This window comes from Leptonychotes weddellii, chromosome 16 (assembly GCF_054177405.1).
Source record: "Leptonychotes weddellii isolate Sample4059 chromosome 16, ASM5417740v2, whole genome shotgun sequence".
Classification (NCBI taxonomy): Eukaryota; Metazoa; Chordata; class Mammalia; order Carnivora; family Phocidae; genus Leptonychotes; species Leptonychotes weddellii.
The window spans coordinates 17108605-17127753 of record NC_138384.1 but is presented as its reverse complement, the minus strand read 5'-3'; the positions used below and the strand labels follow the sequence as shown (position 1 = coordinate 17127753).

Genomic DNA, 19149 nt, shown 5'->3' with positions numbered 1-19149 from the left:
TGGTGTCTCAAAGAGAGTCCAGGCCCTTGACTCATAAATTACTCTTTATTTATAATAAAAATAGACTGACACACCCTCTGATGGGGACACACATTCTTAAAATGAGCCTTGGCAGGTGGGGGTATGTGAGGGCAGCATTTCTGGTCACCCTAGCCCTCTTGTAAGTACTTGCCCAGGATAGAGTAAGAGACAGACCTAGACAGGCCCCTCTGGATGAGCAGGTCCACGCAGCGACTGTATTTCTTGGCGAAAGGCAGTGTGAGCTAGAAGGAAAGGCTCGTCTTATCCCTTACTTCCTGGCTGGTTGCCTACCCTAGTTCTGTGGGTGTGGGGGGGTCCTCCCATCTGGGGGTGGGGGCGGGGGTAGGGCAAGGCCTGTTGTTGGGGGACCTTTGATGCTCTTGGGCTCAATTCTGCCCAAAGGCCTCTCACAAGGCTGTGGCTAGGAGTGGCTACCAGAATGACCAGAGGGTCAAAAATGTATGTTTCGGGCCACTGGTTTTCCATTTTCTAGCTGTAGATGCTGACTTCACCTTTCCAATCAATAGACCAGCCAGGGGCCTAATAGTAACTGGGAACCAGTGTGTTTAGGGTGAAAAGTATTACAATAATATACCTGATTACAGAAATACCAAATTAAGGAGAAATTAGCTAAATCTTTTTCACCTACAATGTTAAAATAAAAACTTAAAACCCTAAAATTATTTTAAGGAATCAAAAAACAAATACAAAAAGACCTGGGTCATTCCTTTGACCTTATTGAATATTTTTTTGGTAAAGAATGCTTTAAAGCAGCTTACATATAAAAGGAATGTGTGAAAGTGATGATGTAGCAAAGTAGGTGAAATTGGTATCACCCATCAAAAAGGTCTGACTCCTAATAGTCTCTCTGATTTCAGCACCCAAAAACTTGGGTTCACGTGATGTGCTTCCCAAGCGTGGCTGGGGGTGTTAGTGATGAAGGCAAAATTGGTACCATTGGAGGAAAACTGCAAAAACCAGTGGCCCGAATGCCGCTTTTTGATCGCTCTGGACTGGTTAATTTCAGCCATTGTTTCTCCCTCCTTGGGACCAGGGACCATAGGTTAGCTGCCTGCCTTGCCTTCTGGGCAGTGTTGGCCTGGCCCCCATGCAGCAAGACAGTGTCCATTTGAGGTGTCCACAGTGTCAGCATTCCCAGTGGGGTACAGGTGGCCCTCACCTCCACCCAGCTGTACAGGCGTTCCTGGGTGTGCCGGTCATCCTTGAAGCCGGTGATGGCCAGCAAGTCCACCACAAACTGCTTGGGGCTGATGTGCAGGGTCTGCCAGGAGAGCCCCCGGTCAGGCAGGGCTGGAAGCAGCTGCCCGACACACATTTGCTCCCTGCCTTGCAGAGTGGGATGCAGAACAGGGGCTTCCCTTGGTCTGCAGGAGCTACAGGGATCAGGGGCCACTGTCAAGCCAAACCACCTCTTGGTCAAGGCTTGGTTCAGATGACACTGCCCTGTCTTCCTGTCCGTGCGCTCCTTGCCACCCTTGTGCCCCTGACCTGTTCCCCTTGACTTGATTCCCTTTGCCTGGTACCACTTATTGTGGAGATAGGGGGACAGACAGGTGGAGAAGCAGCAAGGTCTGGGGCCTGGCAAACATACCCACAGCCGGTTGGTTAGGGAGACCACACTGGCTGTCATGGCTTTGGGGTCCTTTTGCCTGATGGAATCCAGGATGATGTCAGTCAGGAAGCGATGACATTTTTGTGCATAAAACATCTCTTCCCAGGATAGAGAGAAACTCAGGAAAGTCACCTCTGTGGAGGAGAGAGTAGATGTGGCCACATCTGCCTGTGGCTAAGGCCTTAGAGCCCGCCTGGAGGAAGGGAGAAGTGTAGGGCTCCTGAGGGAGACTGTTTTCCTGAAGTACCCTGGGTAGGGGCTCAGGCATCTCCACAAGGAAGCGCAGGGCCAGGTATGGCTTCAGAGTCTCACCTCTGGGCTGGGGGCTGGCTGTAGTCGGTGCCTGCCTGAGGTTGTCCATCTGTGTGGTATAGATGATGCTGTCCTCAAAGAACATGCAGGAACCATCGCTGCCCACCACGGGGGGATGGGCCACTTTGAGGATGACCCCTGCATTATCCACCTCACTGGCCTCAGGCAGAGGCTGCTCAGGGCCAGGGCTTTCTGTGAAAACAACACGGGGTGGGGTTCCTTCTTAAGCCACTTTGGAGCCCGAGCAGGGAGGGGGTCTCTGGTGACAGAGCAGCACAGTCAGTCACCCCAGCCTTCTAGCAGCTTCTGCTTCCAGCTTCTCAGATGTGGCACCCTCTGCTGACAGGGCCCTGTCCTGGCTCTCCTCTCTCCATTGTCCTAGAAGTATTACAAGCCCAATCCTACATTTCAGAACTCCAAGGAACTCCCCAAATTCCTCTTGAACTAAGGCTGGTATTTTTTTTTTTTTTTAAAGATTTTATTTACTTATTCATGAGAGAGAGAGGCAGAGGGAGAAGCAGACTTCCCGCAGAGCGGGGAGCCTGATGCGGGACTCGATCCCAGGACTCCGGGATCATGACCTGAGCCGAAGGCAGACGCTTAACCATCTGAGCCACCCAGGCGCCCGAACTAAGGCTGGTATTAACTAGAGTTGATAATACCCCAGCTGGGAGACTGGAAATCGTTGGAAAACTGTAAAACGAGAGGAGCTTTTTGGGTGAGCTTTTGATACATGTCCACTCTGAGGAGTACGTTTGACAGACCAACTCACGGCTCACAGGCAGGGCCTGAGAAGGACCCTCCAAGGAGGGCCTAAGCCTTTAAAAGGGAAAGCAACAGAATACTGTAGAAAGACTTCGAGGGAGCAGAGGAAACAGCCCAACATGGCAGTTCTCAGCATACTCCCCTGGGTTGTCTCCACACTGCCCCTCCACACATAACACGCCTCTCTTCAGCTCCTTCTTCTGTCCATTCCACCTCAGTAATCACCCACACTCCTGCAGTCACACAAGCCAGAAACCTGGCTTCTCTCTTGCTGGATCCTTCCCTACCTCCTCCCCCAACTGCCTAGCCTGTTTGATCTAGAATGACCTCACGCTTCTAACACTCCTGCTTCTGCTGCTACGTTTCCTCTACTCCTGGAGCAAGCTCTCTGAATGCACACCTGACTGCTTGCTCCCTTGTTTAAAATTCTTCAGTGGCTGCCCACACCCCATAGGATGAGAACAAAGTACCAGGTCCTAAACTTGGCCCACAAGACCTGTCCTGATTAATTATGTCTTCAGCCCTATTTCCCATCACTTCCCCACATGAAACCTGGCCTCCAGAGCTAGACCAAAGACCTGTGTTTCCACAAGCACCCGAGATTTCTCCTTCCTTCCCCTGCTCACTCCCCAGCCCCTCGCCTTCTTTGTGCTTCTATTATTTCATAGACACCCTCTTCCCACATGCTTCATGCAGACTCTTAGCCCCACAAGTTATGCCAGTGTGCTGGTCATCTCTGCTGCTTGGCAGAGCTGGCATCAGTAAATAGAGGGTTCTAGTCCCCCTTTGTCACTAATTCACTCTGTGGTCTTGGCCAAGGTTTGCCCTCTCTGTTGTTAAATGAGACTTAGGTCAAGGATGGGACAGGACTCACCATTCTCTCTTGGCTTCTGCTTGCCCCAGTCCTTCAGCGTGACAGCTCTTTTCATGGGGAAGTATGGCTTAAAGGTTGGCTCTGGCCCCTTGTCTTTGGCTCCAGCTCCAGCCCCTGCCTGTGGGCCCACGTCCTTCTCTGAGCCTGTGGAATGGCCTTTCCAGGAAGCTGAGGTGCTGGGCTGGGAAGGAGCCTCACTTCCCGAAGGGAGCTGCAGGGTAGCCTCCTCCATGGAGCTGCTCCGGGGGACTGGCAGTGGCTGGAATTCCCACTGTTTGCAATTGACCATGTCCCATTCCCTCACCAGGGAGATGAGTTTTTGCATGGGGGTGATGGGAGGGTCTTTGGTGTCAGGTTTCTGTGTGAGGTTGACTGTGGTGCATTTCTTCTTGGGAGGACTCTCAGGGTGGGCCCCCCAGTATCTGGGGTTGGCACATGAGCCAGGACAGTGGGAGTATGTGCTGGGATTGCCCGCCCTCTTGGCACCTCGGCACACGGACACCTGGATGGTCCGGGAGTACTGCTCAGACTCCTCTGTCTGGCCGGATCTGGCCAGGGTCCCCTTGGCCTTGTTCCATGGAGTTCTGTCACTGCATTCTTGGAAGTCCATGGGCATGCAGGCTGTGGTCTGGGGAAGGAGGACACGGCAGCTCTGGGAATGCTGTGCTTCCACATTGAAGCTTCACCTGAGAATAATAATCTGGGCCTCCAAGACCTCACTTGCTCACCCATCAATCCTATCCTCCACATAGGTCAGCCGTTTGAGCTTTGCTCAGCCTGAGTGGGGGTGGTGCTAGCCCAGGGGCCTCTCATATTCCAAAGGGACATACTATCAGCATCCGAGGCCACAAGTGGCCAACATTTCCCTGTGCTTCCTTCAATGTTTGGACATAGTTAACATGCTAGGAGTCCACGTAGGCCCTGCTCTTTAATTTTGCCATGCCCCTCAGTAGCAGAGCCTACTCCTGAACCCTGTGGTAGCACTCTCAGGACAAAAACGAACCAAACAAGGCTGGGGCTTACTTCTTTGGTGTCTCTACTGAACTCCACCAGTGACCTTGGCCCTTCTGTCACCACATGCAGCCTCCTGATGGGAAAAGCTTCTTCATTTTCAGATTCTTTCTCCTGGGTCCATGACCTGCAGACTCCAAGAGGGAGTCAGTGAGCAGAAGCTTCTACTAGTTCATCAACCAGTTGGTCAGGTCTGCCCTTTGGCTAGTTAACTCTAAACGGGCGGAGAAGGGCTCTTAAAAGGTTTCACTTAGATTATTAGGCAATCCTGGGCCTGCTCCACCCCCTTAGCCCCAAGGAGAACGGGCAGGTGGGACTGAGGACAGGATTCTCAAGAGGACTATAAAGGTCCAAACTCCAGAACATGGTGTCTAGAGCAAAGTTTCCTTACTTGTATGCCTCACATTGGGCAAGAGCTTCTGAGAGGGATGGGATGTGGTAATCCTCTACCTCCTGGCAGAATAAGGGCCATTCCCTGCAGATGACAAGACGTCGCCGTCAGGCTGGGCAGCTGCGGTGGGAGTGTGGGTGGAGGCATAGCCTTCGGAGCTGCTGCCTTGAACAGCAGTTCACATATTGGAAATAATATAACCTCCTCCCTGAAAGCTACAAACTCAAGATTTTTTCTTTTTCTTTTTTTTTAAAGATTTTATTTATTTGAGAGAGAAAGAATGAGAGACAGAGAGCATGAGAGGGAAGAGGATCAGAGGGAGAAGCAGACTCCCCACTGAGCAGGGAGCCTGATGCGGGACTCGATCCTGGGACTCCAGGATCATGACCTGAGCTGAAGGCAGTCGCTTGACCAACTGAGCCACCCAGGCGCCCCAAACTCAAGATTTTTTCATTGCAGAAGGAAGGGGTTTCATCACATGATTTCCTTCCATTTGTCACTTACTTAAATTCAGATGGTAAAAACAGTTTTCCAAGTCTCAGGAAGTTGAGAATGTGTCGGAACATTTGGCCATCCCCGTGGATCAGCAGGGTCTGCCCGTAAGTGATCCAGTACACTCTTTGAGGGTTGGATAGAAGTTCTGGATACTGCAAGGGGTTGCACGCCAGACTCTGTTAGTCTGTTAGTTAAAGGGCTGGGTCGTCAGTAAGGGGCAGTCAGTCTTCTCTTAATTCATCTTCTCAACCATTCTAGAACAGAGGCTTTGGGATTTCCATCTCCCTGTCTTGTTAGCCACAGGGAGCCATAGTGGGGAGCAGAGTATCCAGGGACAAGAACGTCCCTGCTTCAAGTTTTGCTGCCTTCTAGACTAGATCACCCTCTCAAGGCATTTGTAACCCCGCCCTGTGTCTTGCTTGGTCCAGACCCCTCAGACTGGTCTCCTCCTGACCCAAACTCTTGTGGGCCTTCCTAGCGTGCTGCTCATACAACAAGAGCACTTTGGGCCAGGAGCAGCAGGAAGATACTACTCTAAGCAGGGGCTAGGGCTGTGTGAGGGCCAGGTGACTAGGTTCTAAAGCTGCTCAGCCACAGAAGCCACAAGGAAAGGAGGATGTCCTGGGGCCAGCATACCTTCAGCAAGGTCTGCAGGGTGGTTGCATACCAGTGGCTTCCGACATAAACTTTGATGATCTGTTGGGGGGAATACACAGTGATTTCTGCCGTCCACTCCTCATCTAAGGAAACCAATGAGAAGGAACAGATCACATGACCAGAAGGGAAATTAGGTGGGGCATTTTGGTTAATAACACATGTTAAGACTCAGTATCTTCATCAGTCATGTTGTGTTGCCTCCTCTGAAAAGCAGCAGGAACCCTTTAAACCAACCTTCTCTCAGGCCTTCCCTGCAGCTCACCAGCTAGCTCACTTTCCTGGGTGGTGAGGTGGGTTTGGAATGGCAGCTTGGAGGGTCAGCTGGTGACTCAGGGTGGGAAGGGTGAGCCGTCTAAAATCTCATCAATACCAGGGATCCTGATGCTCTTCCCCTGACCCACCTCTCTCAAGAAAGCTGGACTGATGTTCCTGTCCACCTACATTGCCAACTCCTCTGGTTTCTGGCTGGGTGTGTCCTGGGTGTGTAACTTCATGTGGTGAGGAGTCCCTCTGTATGTTTGTGCTTGTGGTTTGGCAAATGTCACATTGCCAGCTCTCATCAAATCACTGTCACTGCTATAGAGACCAAGCCTCTAGGCCTGTCTGGAGAATTGATTTATTTATTCTGAGAAGATGAACCCATGACTCTTTTCCTAGGGGAGACAAGGCTTAGGCTTTGTTCTGATGTTTGGGAACCAGTTCCTAATGAGCTTTGTAATGAGCAAAGGGTATATAACTAGGTTACATAATCAAGAGGTAAGAAGTATATCATTAGATTGTGAACTCCATGAAGATAAGGACTGGGTCCGTTTTGCTCACCTCTATACTCATAGTGTCTGCTTCCTTCCTGGTATGTGGTAGGTGCACAATAAATGTTGACTATTGCTGAATGATAGAATACAGTGGAAACTTAATCTAAAAACTTTTTGTTAATAAGAGGTTATAGGGAAGCTGGTGAAAACAACATTAGTTTTGCACTCAGACTCAAACTCTAGCTCGATCACTATCTCACTGTGTAATCTGAGCAAGTTACCTCCCTGAGCCTCTGCTTCATTTGTTAAAAGGACCAGAGATTGCTCCCCCCTGGGTGGCTGTGAGGATCAAATGAGCACAGCATGTCAGCTCTCAGAGCCAGAGCAGTCATACCCTTGGAGACCATGCGGCCCCCATACCGAGGTCAGTCGGTACTGCCCAGTCTGTGCTACTCAAGGCTACTCATCGGCTTGAGGTGAGGAGGGGTACCTTACCATGAAAGTGTCCCTCTAGGAAAACCTACAGATGTTGACTTTCCTCTCCTCTTCCATCTACGGTTCCTGGCCCTGGCCAGCCTTGACTTTCCTTTATGATACCCAAGCCCTCCTCTGATACTAAATTCAAATAAAGCAGCTTTCTCATTTACTGAGCACATCCACGGGTGCCAGAGTCCTCGGCTCCAGATGAGTCTTCAGGGCTACTTTCATTGGCTCGTAGGTGATGTCCCTCTTGTCCAGGAAGGCACAGAGCTCGTACACCTCAGAAATAGTCTCAGTCAGGGGTAGCCGACAAGTCCCCAGCCAGTTCCTGCCCAGAGGAAAGGCCTGTTAGAGAGAACCTCAGCACCGCACCCCAAGGGAGTCGGGCCTGCCAACTTTTCATGTCCAGAATGCCTTGCCTCTACCACTGGCTCTAACCTGTGGCCACTACATCATTTCCCGCTTTAACCAGAAATCTGGTGATGTCTTGTGGGAGACTGAACTTGGACACACAGGCTCACCATGTTGGAGCTGAGTTTGACCTACTTCAGCAAAGCCCTCTAAATCAACTAACTGTAAGCTTCTAGGCTCTGCCTAAGGTTCCAGAAGCCAGACCAGGGCCCAGACACTCCCATCCTACCCCCATAAGTATCTGCCCATGCCATCTCAGTCACTATATGGCAGCCTTCCTTGGTCTTGGGAGGTTACTAATACCCTGTGTGCCTAGGAAAGAGGCTCGGGGTCTGAACATCAACCCCCTGCCTCCAAAGGCACTTGTCTTTGCCCTCTGTGACATCAGGGATGGGACATCTCTGGGAGAGATGGGTGGTGTGGGCCTCAATGGCCCAAAATGCCCAGGGTTGGCTGACCTTCTTCCTAGGGGCTCAGGAAAACCCACTTCTATGTTTAGTTTTGGTATCAATATATTTTGTGACCCTAAGAGAATTGCTCCACTCTGAACATCAGTTTACCTTTCTATAAAACAGGATTAGAATCCATGCTCCTGCACTAATGGGGACATTCAAGAGCTCATCCCCCAAGGCAAAGGCCAGGTATCATCACCTCCTTTGGAAAGCCCGCCTTGCTTTGCTTCTGGAGCTCACCCCCAGTTCTTGCCTTTCTGTGTCTCCAGCAAGCCTCCCAAGGGTTGTGGGGTGGGAGAGGACCTTTGTAGAAAGGTCTGCATGGAAGGGGAATTATCTAGCACCCTAAGGGTTGTGACTGTGGCCTGCTCATCTCAGACCTAGAACAGGGCCAAAAGCAGCAATGGGTTGCAGAAAAAAGAAGTATGAAATTGTCTGAAGACTTTGAACTTTGGGAACCCTTATACTTGGCACCAGTCCTCTCCTCTAAGGCCTGGGTTTAGTGGTGGTGGTGGGTGTAGCTAACATGATGGGTTTGTTCCCAAGGACACGACTTCCCTCTGGCTCATGGACAGGGCCCCAGGTTGGTTCCTGAGGAAAGGCAAAGACCAGCCTGAGTGGAACCAAGCTGTTCTCTGAGGAGGGCCTTACTTGACATGCTGAAAGAGGACCCCGTTCCCTGTGATGTACAGTCTACTGCCATCCAGCGTGCTCTCGATGCGGAGCTGTCCCAGTGCGGAGTCTGGGTACTTGACAAGCAGACCCAGGGCCATCATGTACAACGGCTTCACAGACTCCAGGCCTGCTGCACGGCCCCCCTTCCCAGGGCTTGGGGGAGGACAAGAGGTCCGGGAACAGCCACCTGTGCCGGTGAGAATGGGGTGACTCCTAGACCCCTCATGGTCATAACTCTATTAGAAGCTTTGGGTCTTGCTTCCTACTGCTGCCTTGAATTAGTACCAAAGAAGCTTAGAGGGAGATTATTTCCTTGCACAGCCTAATCTGGATCCTCTCAAAATCAGTATAATTTTTCGAATACTTAGTTAGGTTTACAGGTCAAAGTTATTGGTTGGGAGGTAGGGTTGGTGGGGATTAATTTGCTGTATCATTAACATTTGATTTTCAGAAATTTCAGTAGAGCTGCCCTTTGGCCCCAGGCTCTTCAGGAATCTCCCTTAGTTCCAAGCTCTGCTCTAATCATCCGTGGGGAAGGACCGGCAACCCTAAGCACAGAACCTGATGTGCATCACAGGCTTCTCAGATTCACAGCCCCTATCACTCCTGGGCAGAATTTTCCCCAGAGACAAACTACGTGGTGTTACTTTCAGATTGGGTATTTGGGTTGCTGGCTCATGGGCAGGCCCTTGTTCTACTGCGGTGGGCACAATGCATAATCTATAGGATCCTAGCCCAGTGGCAACAATGGGCCAGGAGGCAAGCTGCTGGGTGATTTTCATGGATCTTTATAAATGAAATTTTTTAAAAAAGATTTTATTTATTTGAGAGAGAGAGTGAAAGAGAGAGAGAGCACGAGCAGAGGGAGAAGCAGGCTCCTCACTGAGCAAGGAGCCCGATATGGGACTCGATTCCAGGACCCTGGGATCATGACCTGAGCCGAAGGCAGATGTTCAACTGACTGAGTCACCCAGGTGTCCCTGATTTTCATGGATCTTTTCCAATCCTCTGAGTAAGCCTACAGGAGGCGTCATGCCATCCTTATATCACAGATGAGGAAACTATCCTGAGAGGCTAATTAAGTACCTTGCCCCAGACCACAAAGCTAGGTGGGGCAGAGCTGGGATTTGAGGGCAGCTTTGCCCATCTCCAAGGATACCGGAGCTGTTTCCCTTAGTCACGCGCTTTATAAAAGGCAAAAACCATGCTTTGTATTTGAGGGCTGCTGCACGGTTTACAGAGCCTGACTGCAAACACGCTTTCCCTCCAACTTCACATGGCTCTGGTGGAGCAGGCACCGCTGTACTCATCTCTCAATGACTCATGTTCTCTGAGAAATAGAAGCCCCTGAAGGAGGGGTTTCAAGTCACCCCCTCTCAAGAGGATTATAAGACCCTGGAACAGGCTCCCGAGACCTGCTGCAGGATGCCACTACTTGCAGATAGGACAGAACTCCCATTTTGCCTGGGGACGAGGCTGGGGGGGCTGGGCCTAAACACAGCAAAAGACCTTATTCCCATGGGTAAATGTCTGGTGATGCACAGGCCAAACTCCACATGTGCAAGACCGTTCTCTACATCCTCAGCACACCAGCTGAGGCCACACTGGGGTAGCTAGTTTCCTGCAACATGCATAGTAGCTTCCACAGATGTACAGGATTTGGGAGATGGGATGATGAAAGGCAAATAAAACATGTAAGGAAGAAACTAGAATGAGGTAGGCCTGGGAGCATGAAGGCCTGGATTGGACCGGGGTCAGGAAGCGTCAGAAGCAGGCAGACAGGCACAGCAGCCAGAGGCTGTGAAGTAGGGAAACAAGGGAATTTGGGGGTGGGTGAGAGAACTGAAGCACTAGCGGAGAAGCTGCCTGAGAGTCTCCCATGCCCTCCAGCCATGCCTGGAAGGGGCAGGATGGCAGTGGCCATCAGGTGCTGCAAGGTGCTCACCATTTCCACAAGCAGGGCAGACCCACTGTACCCCTGGGAAGCTTGCCCTTGCGCCCAACCTCCCTCCCTAGGACATTCAGGCCTGGTTTCCCCACCCAGGCTGGGCTGAGCTACCTACAGCTCAGTGGGAAGGCTGAGCAGACAGAGGGTACACAAGGGTTCAGGCTGAAATTGCTCTTCTCGTATTCTAAGTCAGCCAAAACACCCACCTCTCACCACTGCCCAAAGCCCAAAGTGGTTGTGGGAGGGAGGGGAGATGTTTGTTCTTGTCTTTTCCAGCTCAATCCTGGACTGCCCCAGAATGTCAAGGGGAGGGCAAGGTTCCCCTGGTGACATACCCATGTTCATTCGGTACAACCTTACAGCTTCAGTGAGCTCGGGGATTTCCAGAATTTCCACTTCTGCTTCTAACACATCTATGTTGGAGAAATTATCTGGTAGTAAAATCTTCTGTGAGCGTAGAAAATTCACTTGAAAAGCAAAAGGAAACAAAATGGTTAAGGAGGTTATTTCTGATTCAACTGTAGGTCCAGGTTTTGGCAGGTTTGTGGTACTGCAACATATCCTAGGCTCTCCTTGTTCTGAAACAATTTCTAAACATACCTGGTTAGATTAGCTTTGAGTCTGTGGTTTCAAGGTGAAAGACCCCAAATGACTTTGTTTTCCTGTGTTTGAGTCCATGGGTGTGGCCTCCCTTGGCCTGGCCTGGGGCTTCCAGGCCAGGCCCTCCTGGTGAATATACTGGCCTTGAGACTTACCCTGTGAGTCTTGACCCAAGAGTAGGTCATTCCAAAAGAGGGAGTTGTCTTGCCGCTTACAGAGGAAGGGCCCAGCTGAGCTGGGCCGGCAGGTGGCACTTGCAGTTTGTCCCTGCCTGGATTGCAGTGTGGGAGGCAGAGATGGAGCCAACGCTAACGTCCTGTGTGAATCAACTTGGAGATTCAGAAGCACATCAAGACAACTTCCCAGGTGACTATAAGGAATGGCTGGGGTTCCAGGCATTTGGGCCCCAGTACAGTTTGGGTGTTTCCTGCCCTATTCATCTAGGTGGCAACAGCATCTTGGAATCAAAGAGCTCACTCAGTTCACACCCTGACCAGAGCATGTCCTAGGGTGGTGGGGGGAAAGAGGCTGTCTCTGTCCAGGGTTGAAGATCTCCCTCCTTAGGCCACTAGCTCAAGCAGACAATTTTACAATGATTTTGGGGAACCTTTCACCATACACCCTCCTTCTCTTTTGTTCTGGATTTAGTGGATATGAGAGCAGGTAGGGACCATTCTTTGAAACAAAGGAATAGGAATAGGAAACGCTCTTTCCTCATTTTATGCTGACAGGAACTGAGGCTGGGAGACCACCCAGGTGGATACATAAAGGCAAGCTAGAGAGTAGCTGGCTTTTGAGCCCAGCTCAGGGCCTTGCCCTTCATACCAACTCCTGTGGCCCCTGATCACTGCAGGCAGCTTCCAGTGCCCCTTTACACCCAGGCCATCCCCAAATGAACAGGGAATAAAATAGCTCTGAGGTTTGTGGGAGTCTAAAGCTGGGAATCTGCTTGCCTTCCAGAAGGCTCTGTCATGCTTCCACCACCTCAGGCCAAGGAAGCTCCTGAGGCCCTAAGCACCAAGCTGAGCCTCCATGGGATGTGGGATGGGTAGGGGTGGATGGGCCCTATCAGCCACCCCCCCACCCCCAGGATAGAGCAATCACCAATGAAACGGAACTCGCTGCACTCGCACTCGATTAGGGCCACAGTCTCAGCCAGCCACAGCAGATTGTCTTCAGTCACCAGGCTTGGATACTTGGCCACTAGGTCTAGGGGCAGAAAACAGTAATGCACTTCCTCTTCCGTGTCTAACAGTGGTGTGTCCATGAGTCCCAAAGGTGCCTTATCATGTAGGCCTAGAAGAGAATGTGCAGACTGGCATTACCACCTCTCAGAGGCCAGGGGTTCTCACTGATCCCAGGGTACTAGGGGAAGCTGGGGAGATCACCCCAGAGATGGTCCCTGCCAGGTCCCTCCTTTCCCCATCCCCCCCTCTCTAGATGTAACCCTAACCGCAAACGCAGGAGTATGGTGGGGAGAAGGACACGGAAATCTATTTTTCCTACAATGAAGGGCAGTAGGACATGTTGTAAGAGTTTTGCTTATGTACTCAAAGTCATTAAATTCATACTTGTTACCTATCTGGTTTTTTCTAACTGATCAAACCAACCATTGTGACCCACAGATAAAATGGATGCTTTTGACTCTCTTGGAAGCTCAAAACCCATCAATAATCATGAATGGCTGTTTTGGTATCTCAGATAGGCCAATCTATACTGTAAGTCACCCATCAGACGGTGATCATTTGGAGACACTTCTTGTGTGGTAGTTAGAGGTGACTTGAAAGGTTGGTAGAATTCTCTGACTACGAGGAGGGGGCAGAATACAGCCCAGCCCAGCCTTGCCCAAATATGCAGAGGAATGAACGTGGAAAAGGGTGTTTAGTTCCAGTGGGTAAGCAGCCTTGGAGAGGGCATGTGGCAGGGTACAAGATCAAAGAAGATGATGGAGAGGTACAGAGATCATCCAAAACTAGTTCAGCAATCAGAGTACTCTCTGGAGGAAGCCACTTCTGTTAGGGTGAGGAGAAGGGAAGCTGGTGTGGGCTATAGGAAGGGTCAGCCAGTGGGTATACCTGTGAAGGCGGGGCTTTTTATAGGAAATTCTGAGGGTTTGCTGATACACTTCCATGTTCGCCAGTAGTTCAAAGATGCTCTCTCAGCAACAGGTATGTCTGCAGGCCGTACACGTAGGTGGTGTTTCCCTTCCTTCAGATTATCTAGAGTCTGTTACATACAGAAAATTACTGCCTGGAAAATTCTAAATCGCATAATTATCGATTAGTTCTTGGGCAAAATACCAGGAAAAATAGCATGTGACTTACTTTGGTAAAGGTTTTTGAAATAAATTTAGTCAATCACACGAAAATATAAAAATTTAGGTCTACAAGATGATATGCTGATATTCAAAATTTCAATAACTATCTTCTGATTTTTGAAACAATCTTTTTGGGTTATAATTTTATGCTGATTAATAGAAATTTATCTTACATAAGCTAAAGAGTAATTTATATTTAATCATTAAAAACTAGAGATTTTCTACCATTTCCCCTCAACAATTTGTATAACTGCTGGGATCTGCTTATTGTTTGTGTTCATCCTAACCCTGGAATGTGATCTAAGCAGGGAATTGGACGTGGCACAGGGTACCACATTTTTCAAAGCACTTTCATATACATTTGCTCATTTACCCTAACACAACTCTGTGAGATAGATGTCGTAAATGTCTGCATTCCCATTTTACTGATGGAGCAATTGAGGTTAAAGGATTTGGGACTTGCTCAGGCAGTCTTCCACATCCAGAGCTCCTCCACTTGAAGGAGCAGGTGACCAGGCGTGGGTACATAAGCTGGAGCACGCCAGGTAGGCAGGGCTGAAGCTCAAAGCAGAAGGTGACCTGGTGCTGCCCATCACTCAAGGACCCATTCTCCCTCTAAAGTCCTGTATAGGGGGCAGATTGTCATAACAGCAAGCCCATTTTTCCTGTCCCTACTCTAGAAGAAAATAGTATTTTCCCAAGAAATTTCTGGAGATAGCTAGAGAAGTAGTCTTTGAAAGGCACCATATGACAACTTTTTTTCTCTAGGAGCCTCAAAATCAACAAAATACCTTAGGTTCAATATGAAACTAATAAAAGAACCTGCTTCTAAGCTGAACTACACAGGTGAAGCTCTTGCGAAGCGGCTCATAGGAAGCCTGAGCTTGGAAAGTGCCCTCTGGTGGCTATGGCTGTAAACTGCACCCACATAACTGCGTAAGGTCTGTAAAAGGAGGGGACTAGAAATGGGAGAACCTTCCTCACTTTGGGTGACTGGTGGACTTGTGGAAGGACTGGAAAATGTCAGGATCATGGGGAGTGCTTTTCGGGAGCACTGAGTAATGGGAGGGAGGAACAGTGTGTGTGTGAAACACCAGAAGAGAGTCTGTCATTCATGCATTTGAGAAATGCTTGTGTATCATCAGGGCCACAGAGACTGTGCCTGGGCTCAAGGAGCTCTCAGCTTGGAGGAAAGCTGAGAAAAGACAAGAAAAACAACAATTTACATATATTGAGATTAAAAGCCAGCAACATTACGGAAGTTTCAGGAGCTCCAGGAACCCTAGAATTTCTTTCCACAGCGTTGGAAGGAAATGTAAGCTTTCTTGTCCCTCTTTGCTCAGGATTGCACACAACCTTAGATTCTGTGTCAAGCTGTCAGCTATCCTGAGGAGGGAAACTGGTGAAAGATGGGTTTCTGTATGAGGGAGTAGTTGGCCTCAGGCAAAGAGAAATAAAAATGAGGTACCAGGAAGGTAACAGAGAAACTGGAACAGGTTCTGCATCAGTGGGTGAGCAGGATTACTGAATTCAAATGAGATGATAATGATGATGAAGGTGGTAATAATAATAATAATGATAATAATAATAAATTATATTATAATGTGACAGTATTTGTACTAAGTGGAATAAAAAAAACAGTGACTGCACAGGAAGGACAGGACAGGTGGGAGGATGGTAGGCAGAAATATATACTGAGCCACCTGCCTCTGTGCCTTGATTGTAGCGTTAAGGTGTGTGGAGGTTGGGGCGCCTGGGTGGCTCAGTTGGTTAAGTGTTTGCCTTCAGCTTGGGTCATGATCTCGAGGTCCTGGGATTGAGCCCCATGTTGGGCTCTCTGCTCAGCAAGGAGTCCGCTTCTTCCTCTCCCTCTCCCTCTGAGTTCTCCCAATCTCTCTCAAATAAATAAAATCTTAAAAAAAAAAAAAAAAGGTTTATATGGAGGTTGGGGGAATGAGGGAGATGAATCTAGAGCAGTAAACAAGAGCCAGAGAGTGAAGCACTCTGTAAGCTGGGCTGAGGAGATTGATATATCCCCTGGTTAAGAGAAGACATTGAAGGATTTAAAGCAGGGACTGTGACTTGACTGACAGTCACACCATCTCCACCCAGTCAGCCAGCAAGCTGTAAGACTCCATGCCCTGCTCTCTGCTCTACCCTCTTCCTTCTTTCCTCCCCCAGTCCTGGTCCTTTCCTTCTTTCCTCCCCCAGTCCTGGTCCTCTCATCCCCAGGCCCTCTCCCTACAGTGATCTTTCAAACATGCAAATGAGTCCAAACCACTCTCCATCTTAAAAAACTTCAGTGCTCCCCACTACTTATAGGACATCCAAATTCTCCTTGGCATTGCATGCAAGGTCCTCCACAATCAGTGGAGGCAGCAGGATATACATAAAAAGCACAACGGACTTGAACTCAGACAGACTGGACTTTGAATCTTGGTCACTTAAGAGCTGACATTTATTGCCCAGGCACTTTTTTTTTTTTTAAGATTTTACTTTTAAGTAATCTCTACACCCAACATGGTGCTCAAACTCACAACTCCAAGAACAAAAGTTGCACATTCAACTGACTGAGCCAGCCAGACACTGCAACCCAAGCATTTTTAAACTGAATCCTCCTAATGTCCCCCATCCCCCACATACCAAGTAGGCTTTACTATTATCACTCCCTTTTAGCAAATGGGAAACAAGGCCCAAGAAGGGAAAAAGTACTCAGTGCCCAAATAAGTGGAGGCGCTAGGAATGGAACCCAGAAGTCTAGGGTCCATGCTCTTTTTTTTTTTTTTTTTTTAAAGATTTTATCCATTTTTTAGAGAGCGAGTGAGAGAGAGAAACAGCATGAGAGGGGAGAGGGTCAGAGGGAGAAGCAGGCTCCCCGCTGAGCCGGGAGCCCGATGTGGGACTCGATCCCAGGACCCTGGGATCATGACCTGAGCCGAAGGCAGACGCTTAACCATCTGAGCCACCCAGGCGCCCTAGGGTCCATGCTCTTAACCATTGCTCTTACCAGTTGACTCCCATCTGTCACTTAACCTCTAGAAGCCTCAGGCTCCTCACATGCAAACTGGAGATAGGAAAATCTGGAAGATGTTGTTTTAAGGATTAAAGGAAATAATATAAATGTTAATTTCCTTCCTCTTAGTGGTCAGTTCCAAACTATCTTTTCAGCTTCATCTCCTACCATTCTTTCTGTCTGCATCCCATCATCAGTAACACTAAACTCCATAAAGCTCCAAAGACATTGTAATGCCTCCTTAACTTTGTATATGCAATTTCCTCTTCCCAGAACACTTTCTCCTCCCTTCTCTGTCTAAAAAGCCTGAAGCCTCCCCTAGCTAGAATGGGTGATTCTCTTTTGTTCCCACAGACCCCTCCAAACTTCTCTCTCTGGGTCCCTGGCTTGGTTTCAGGCCTGTCCTTTCAGGCTTTGGGAGGAAGGACTGGCTTGATGCATCCCCAGCTTCTAGTCTAGAACCTAATGTGTAGTAAATTATCAGAATTGCTGTGTTAAATGAAAGAATGCATGTAAATGAAGAGATAGAAAACTGAGTCCTCTGGAAAGAAAAGCAAAATGAGACATGAGGAAGCCCAAAATGAGCTGGCAGAGAAGTAGCCTGTATTCACAAAAACCGAGAAAGATGCTGAGGATCCAAAGCCATAGGAAAAGCCAGCACAGGGTTACAATGGGCAGAGCCCAGAGAGTTCAGAGGGCAGTGAAGGCAGTGATTCCAACTTGGGACCTAAAGTCCAGAGGGAAGATCTACTAGAGAGAGGGACAAGGATGTGAAGGAGGAGAGGGAGACAGAATGACAGGACAAAAGGTCTCAACTTGGGTCTGATAGATGATGGATCATAACATGTTGGGTGAAGTAGAAAGAAATGAGAGTAACACTAGGGAGAGCCTACAAGAGACAGCAGACCATGTGAAACCCATGCTAAGCTGACTGCATCAGAAGAACTTGAAACTGCCATTTATTTCACTTGCAGATTCAAATCCTGAAATTCTGTCCCAGTGGAGGAAACAACAGTGCCCTTGAACAACTCTAAATTGGGCATTGTGGAAGGGATGTATTGAGGGAGGGAAATCCCTGCCTGGGAAAACAACCTGTTTGAGGAAGGGCCTACTCCCTTTTTGGAGGTGCTGTTTGATACCCGGGTATACCCTGTGGGGTGGGTGGGTGTGACAGTCCAACTAGTTTGAGAGATATACTAGCTGATGGGAGAATGATCTATTTTGTAGAAATGAAATCTCCATTTCTTGTTACTTCTACAAATGTGAAGTGTGAGCTGTACCATTCTCTCCAAGAAAGGTATGTTTTTGTTTTTTAAAGATTTTATTTATTTATTTGTCAGAGAGAGAGAGAGTACACACAAGCAGGCGGAGCGAGAGGCAGAGGGAGAAGCAGACTCCCTGCTGAGCAGGGAGCCCGATGTGGGACTCGATCCCAGGACCCCAGGATCATGACCTGAGCCGAAGGCAGATGCTTAACCGACTGAACCACCCAGGCATCCCCAAGAAAGGTATGTTTGACAAATCTTAAAAAAGAAAAACATACAAATAAATCCCAAAAGATCACAGTTCCTGCCAGTCAAGTCATGCACTAGGCCCAGAAGCCTTAATTAGGTTGTTTTCTAAACTCTCTCAGTCAATCCTTGCTCTGACTTCTAGAAACACAAGACCTTCTACTCATGGGAAGCCATTTAGGTACTATATATGAATCCAAAGAACACATTCCCTAACCCCCTCACTTTGCTTTATTATTCTCAATAACACCTACTTATTTATTTACCATCTGCTAGTCTCCCCTAATAGATATAACCTCCAAAACCATGAGGATCTTGCCTGTTTTGTTTTCTGCTATATTTGCAGCACCCACAACAGTTCCTGTGGGATCTCAATACATTTTTTTAAGGATGTTATTTATTTATTTGAGAGAGAGAGCACGAGCGGGGGGAGGGGCAGAGGGAGAGGGAGAAGCAGATTCCCTGTTGAGCTGGGAGCCCAATGTGGGGCTCGATCCCAGGACCCAGAGATCATGACCTGAGCCGAAGTCAGATGCGCAGCTGACTGAGCCACCCAGGCGCCCCTCAATACATTTTCATAGAATGAATGAGGTAATGACTTAGTGAAAAGAATTTCAGAGAGCCTAGTTTCCAGCTGTCCTTTGGCTTTGTTGACTGAAGTTGCCACAGAGTATATGGCTGGTCTCTATGGACTTCAATTCCACTTCTATCTGCCTGAACAGACTTTTATGATGCTGTTATGACTTTTACTATTCACATGCTATGACCCAGAAAATTATTTATTTATTTATTTATTTTTTAAAGATTTTATTTATTTATTTGAGAGAGAGA

General features: G+C 48.7%; 1 protein-coding gene across 6 annotated transcripts in view; it reads right to left on the bottom strand.

Annotated features, from left to right (window-relative positions):
• Nucleotides 1–26: 26 nt before the first annotated feature.
• The window catches only part of KCTD19 (potassium channel tetramerization domain containing 19), a 25400-nt gene continuing 6277 nt past the window's right edge, over nt 27–19149 (bottom strand). Inside the window, exons 3-16 of one of the 6 annotated variants that reach the window (XM_031036981.2) lie at nt 13553–13703; nt 12582–12773; nt 11213–11344; nt 8906–9116; nt 7559–7719; nt 6139–6242; nt 5512–5654; nt 5008–5091; nt 4629–4743; nt 3606–4233; nt 1967–2158; nt 1634–1788; nt 1202–1303; nt 27–263 (exon numbers count right to left, since the gene is read on the bottom strand). In XM_031036981.2, coding sequence (XP_030892841.2) covers nt 150–263; nt 1202–1303; nt 1634–1788; nt 1967–2158; nt 3606–4233; nt 4629–4743; nt 5008–5091; nt 5512–5654; nt 6139–6242; nt 7559–7719; nt 8906–9116; nt 11213–11344; nt 12582–12773; nt 13553–13703 — 2484 coding nt within the window. In that variant the 3' untranslated portion in view covers nt 27–149. Of the gene's footprint in view, nt 1789–1966; nt 2159–3605; nt 4234–4628; nt 4744–5007; nt 5092–5511; nt 5655–6138; nt 6243–7558; nt 7720–8905; nt 9117–11212; nt 11794–12581; nt 12774–13552; nt 13704–19149 lie in introns of those variants that run through there. The other 5 variants (XM_081806464.1, XM_031036980.2, XM_031036982.2 and 2 more) reach the window with 5 other exon arrangements.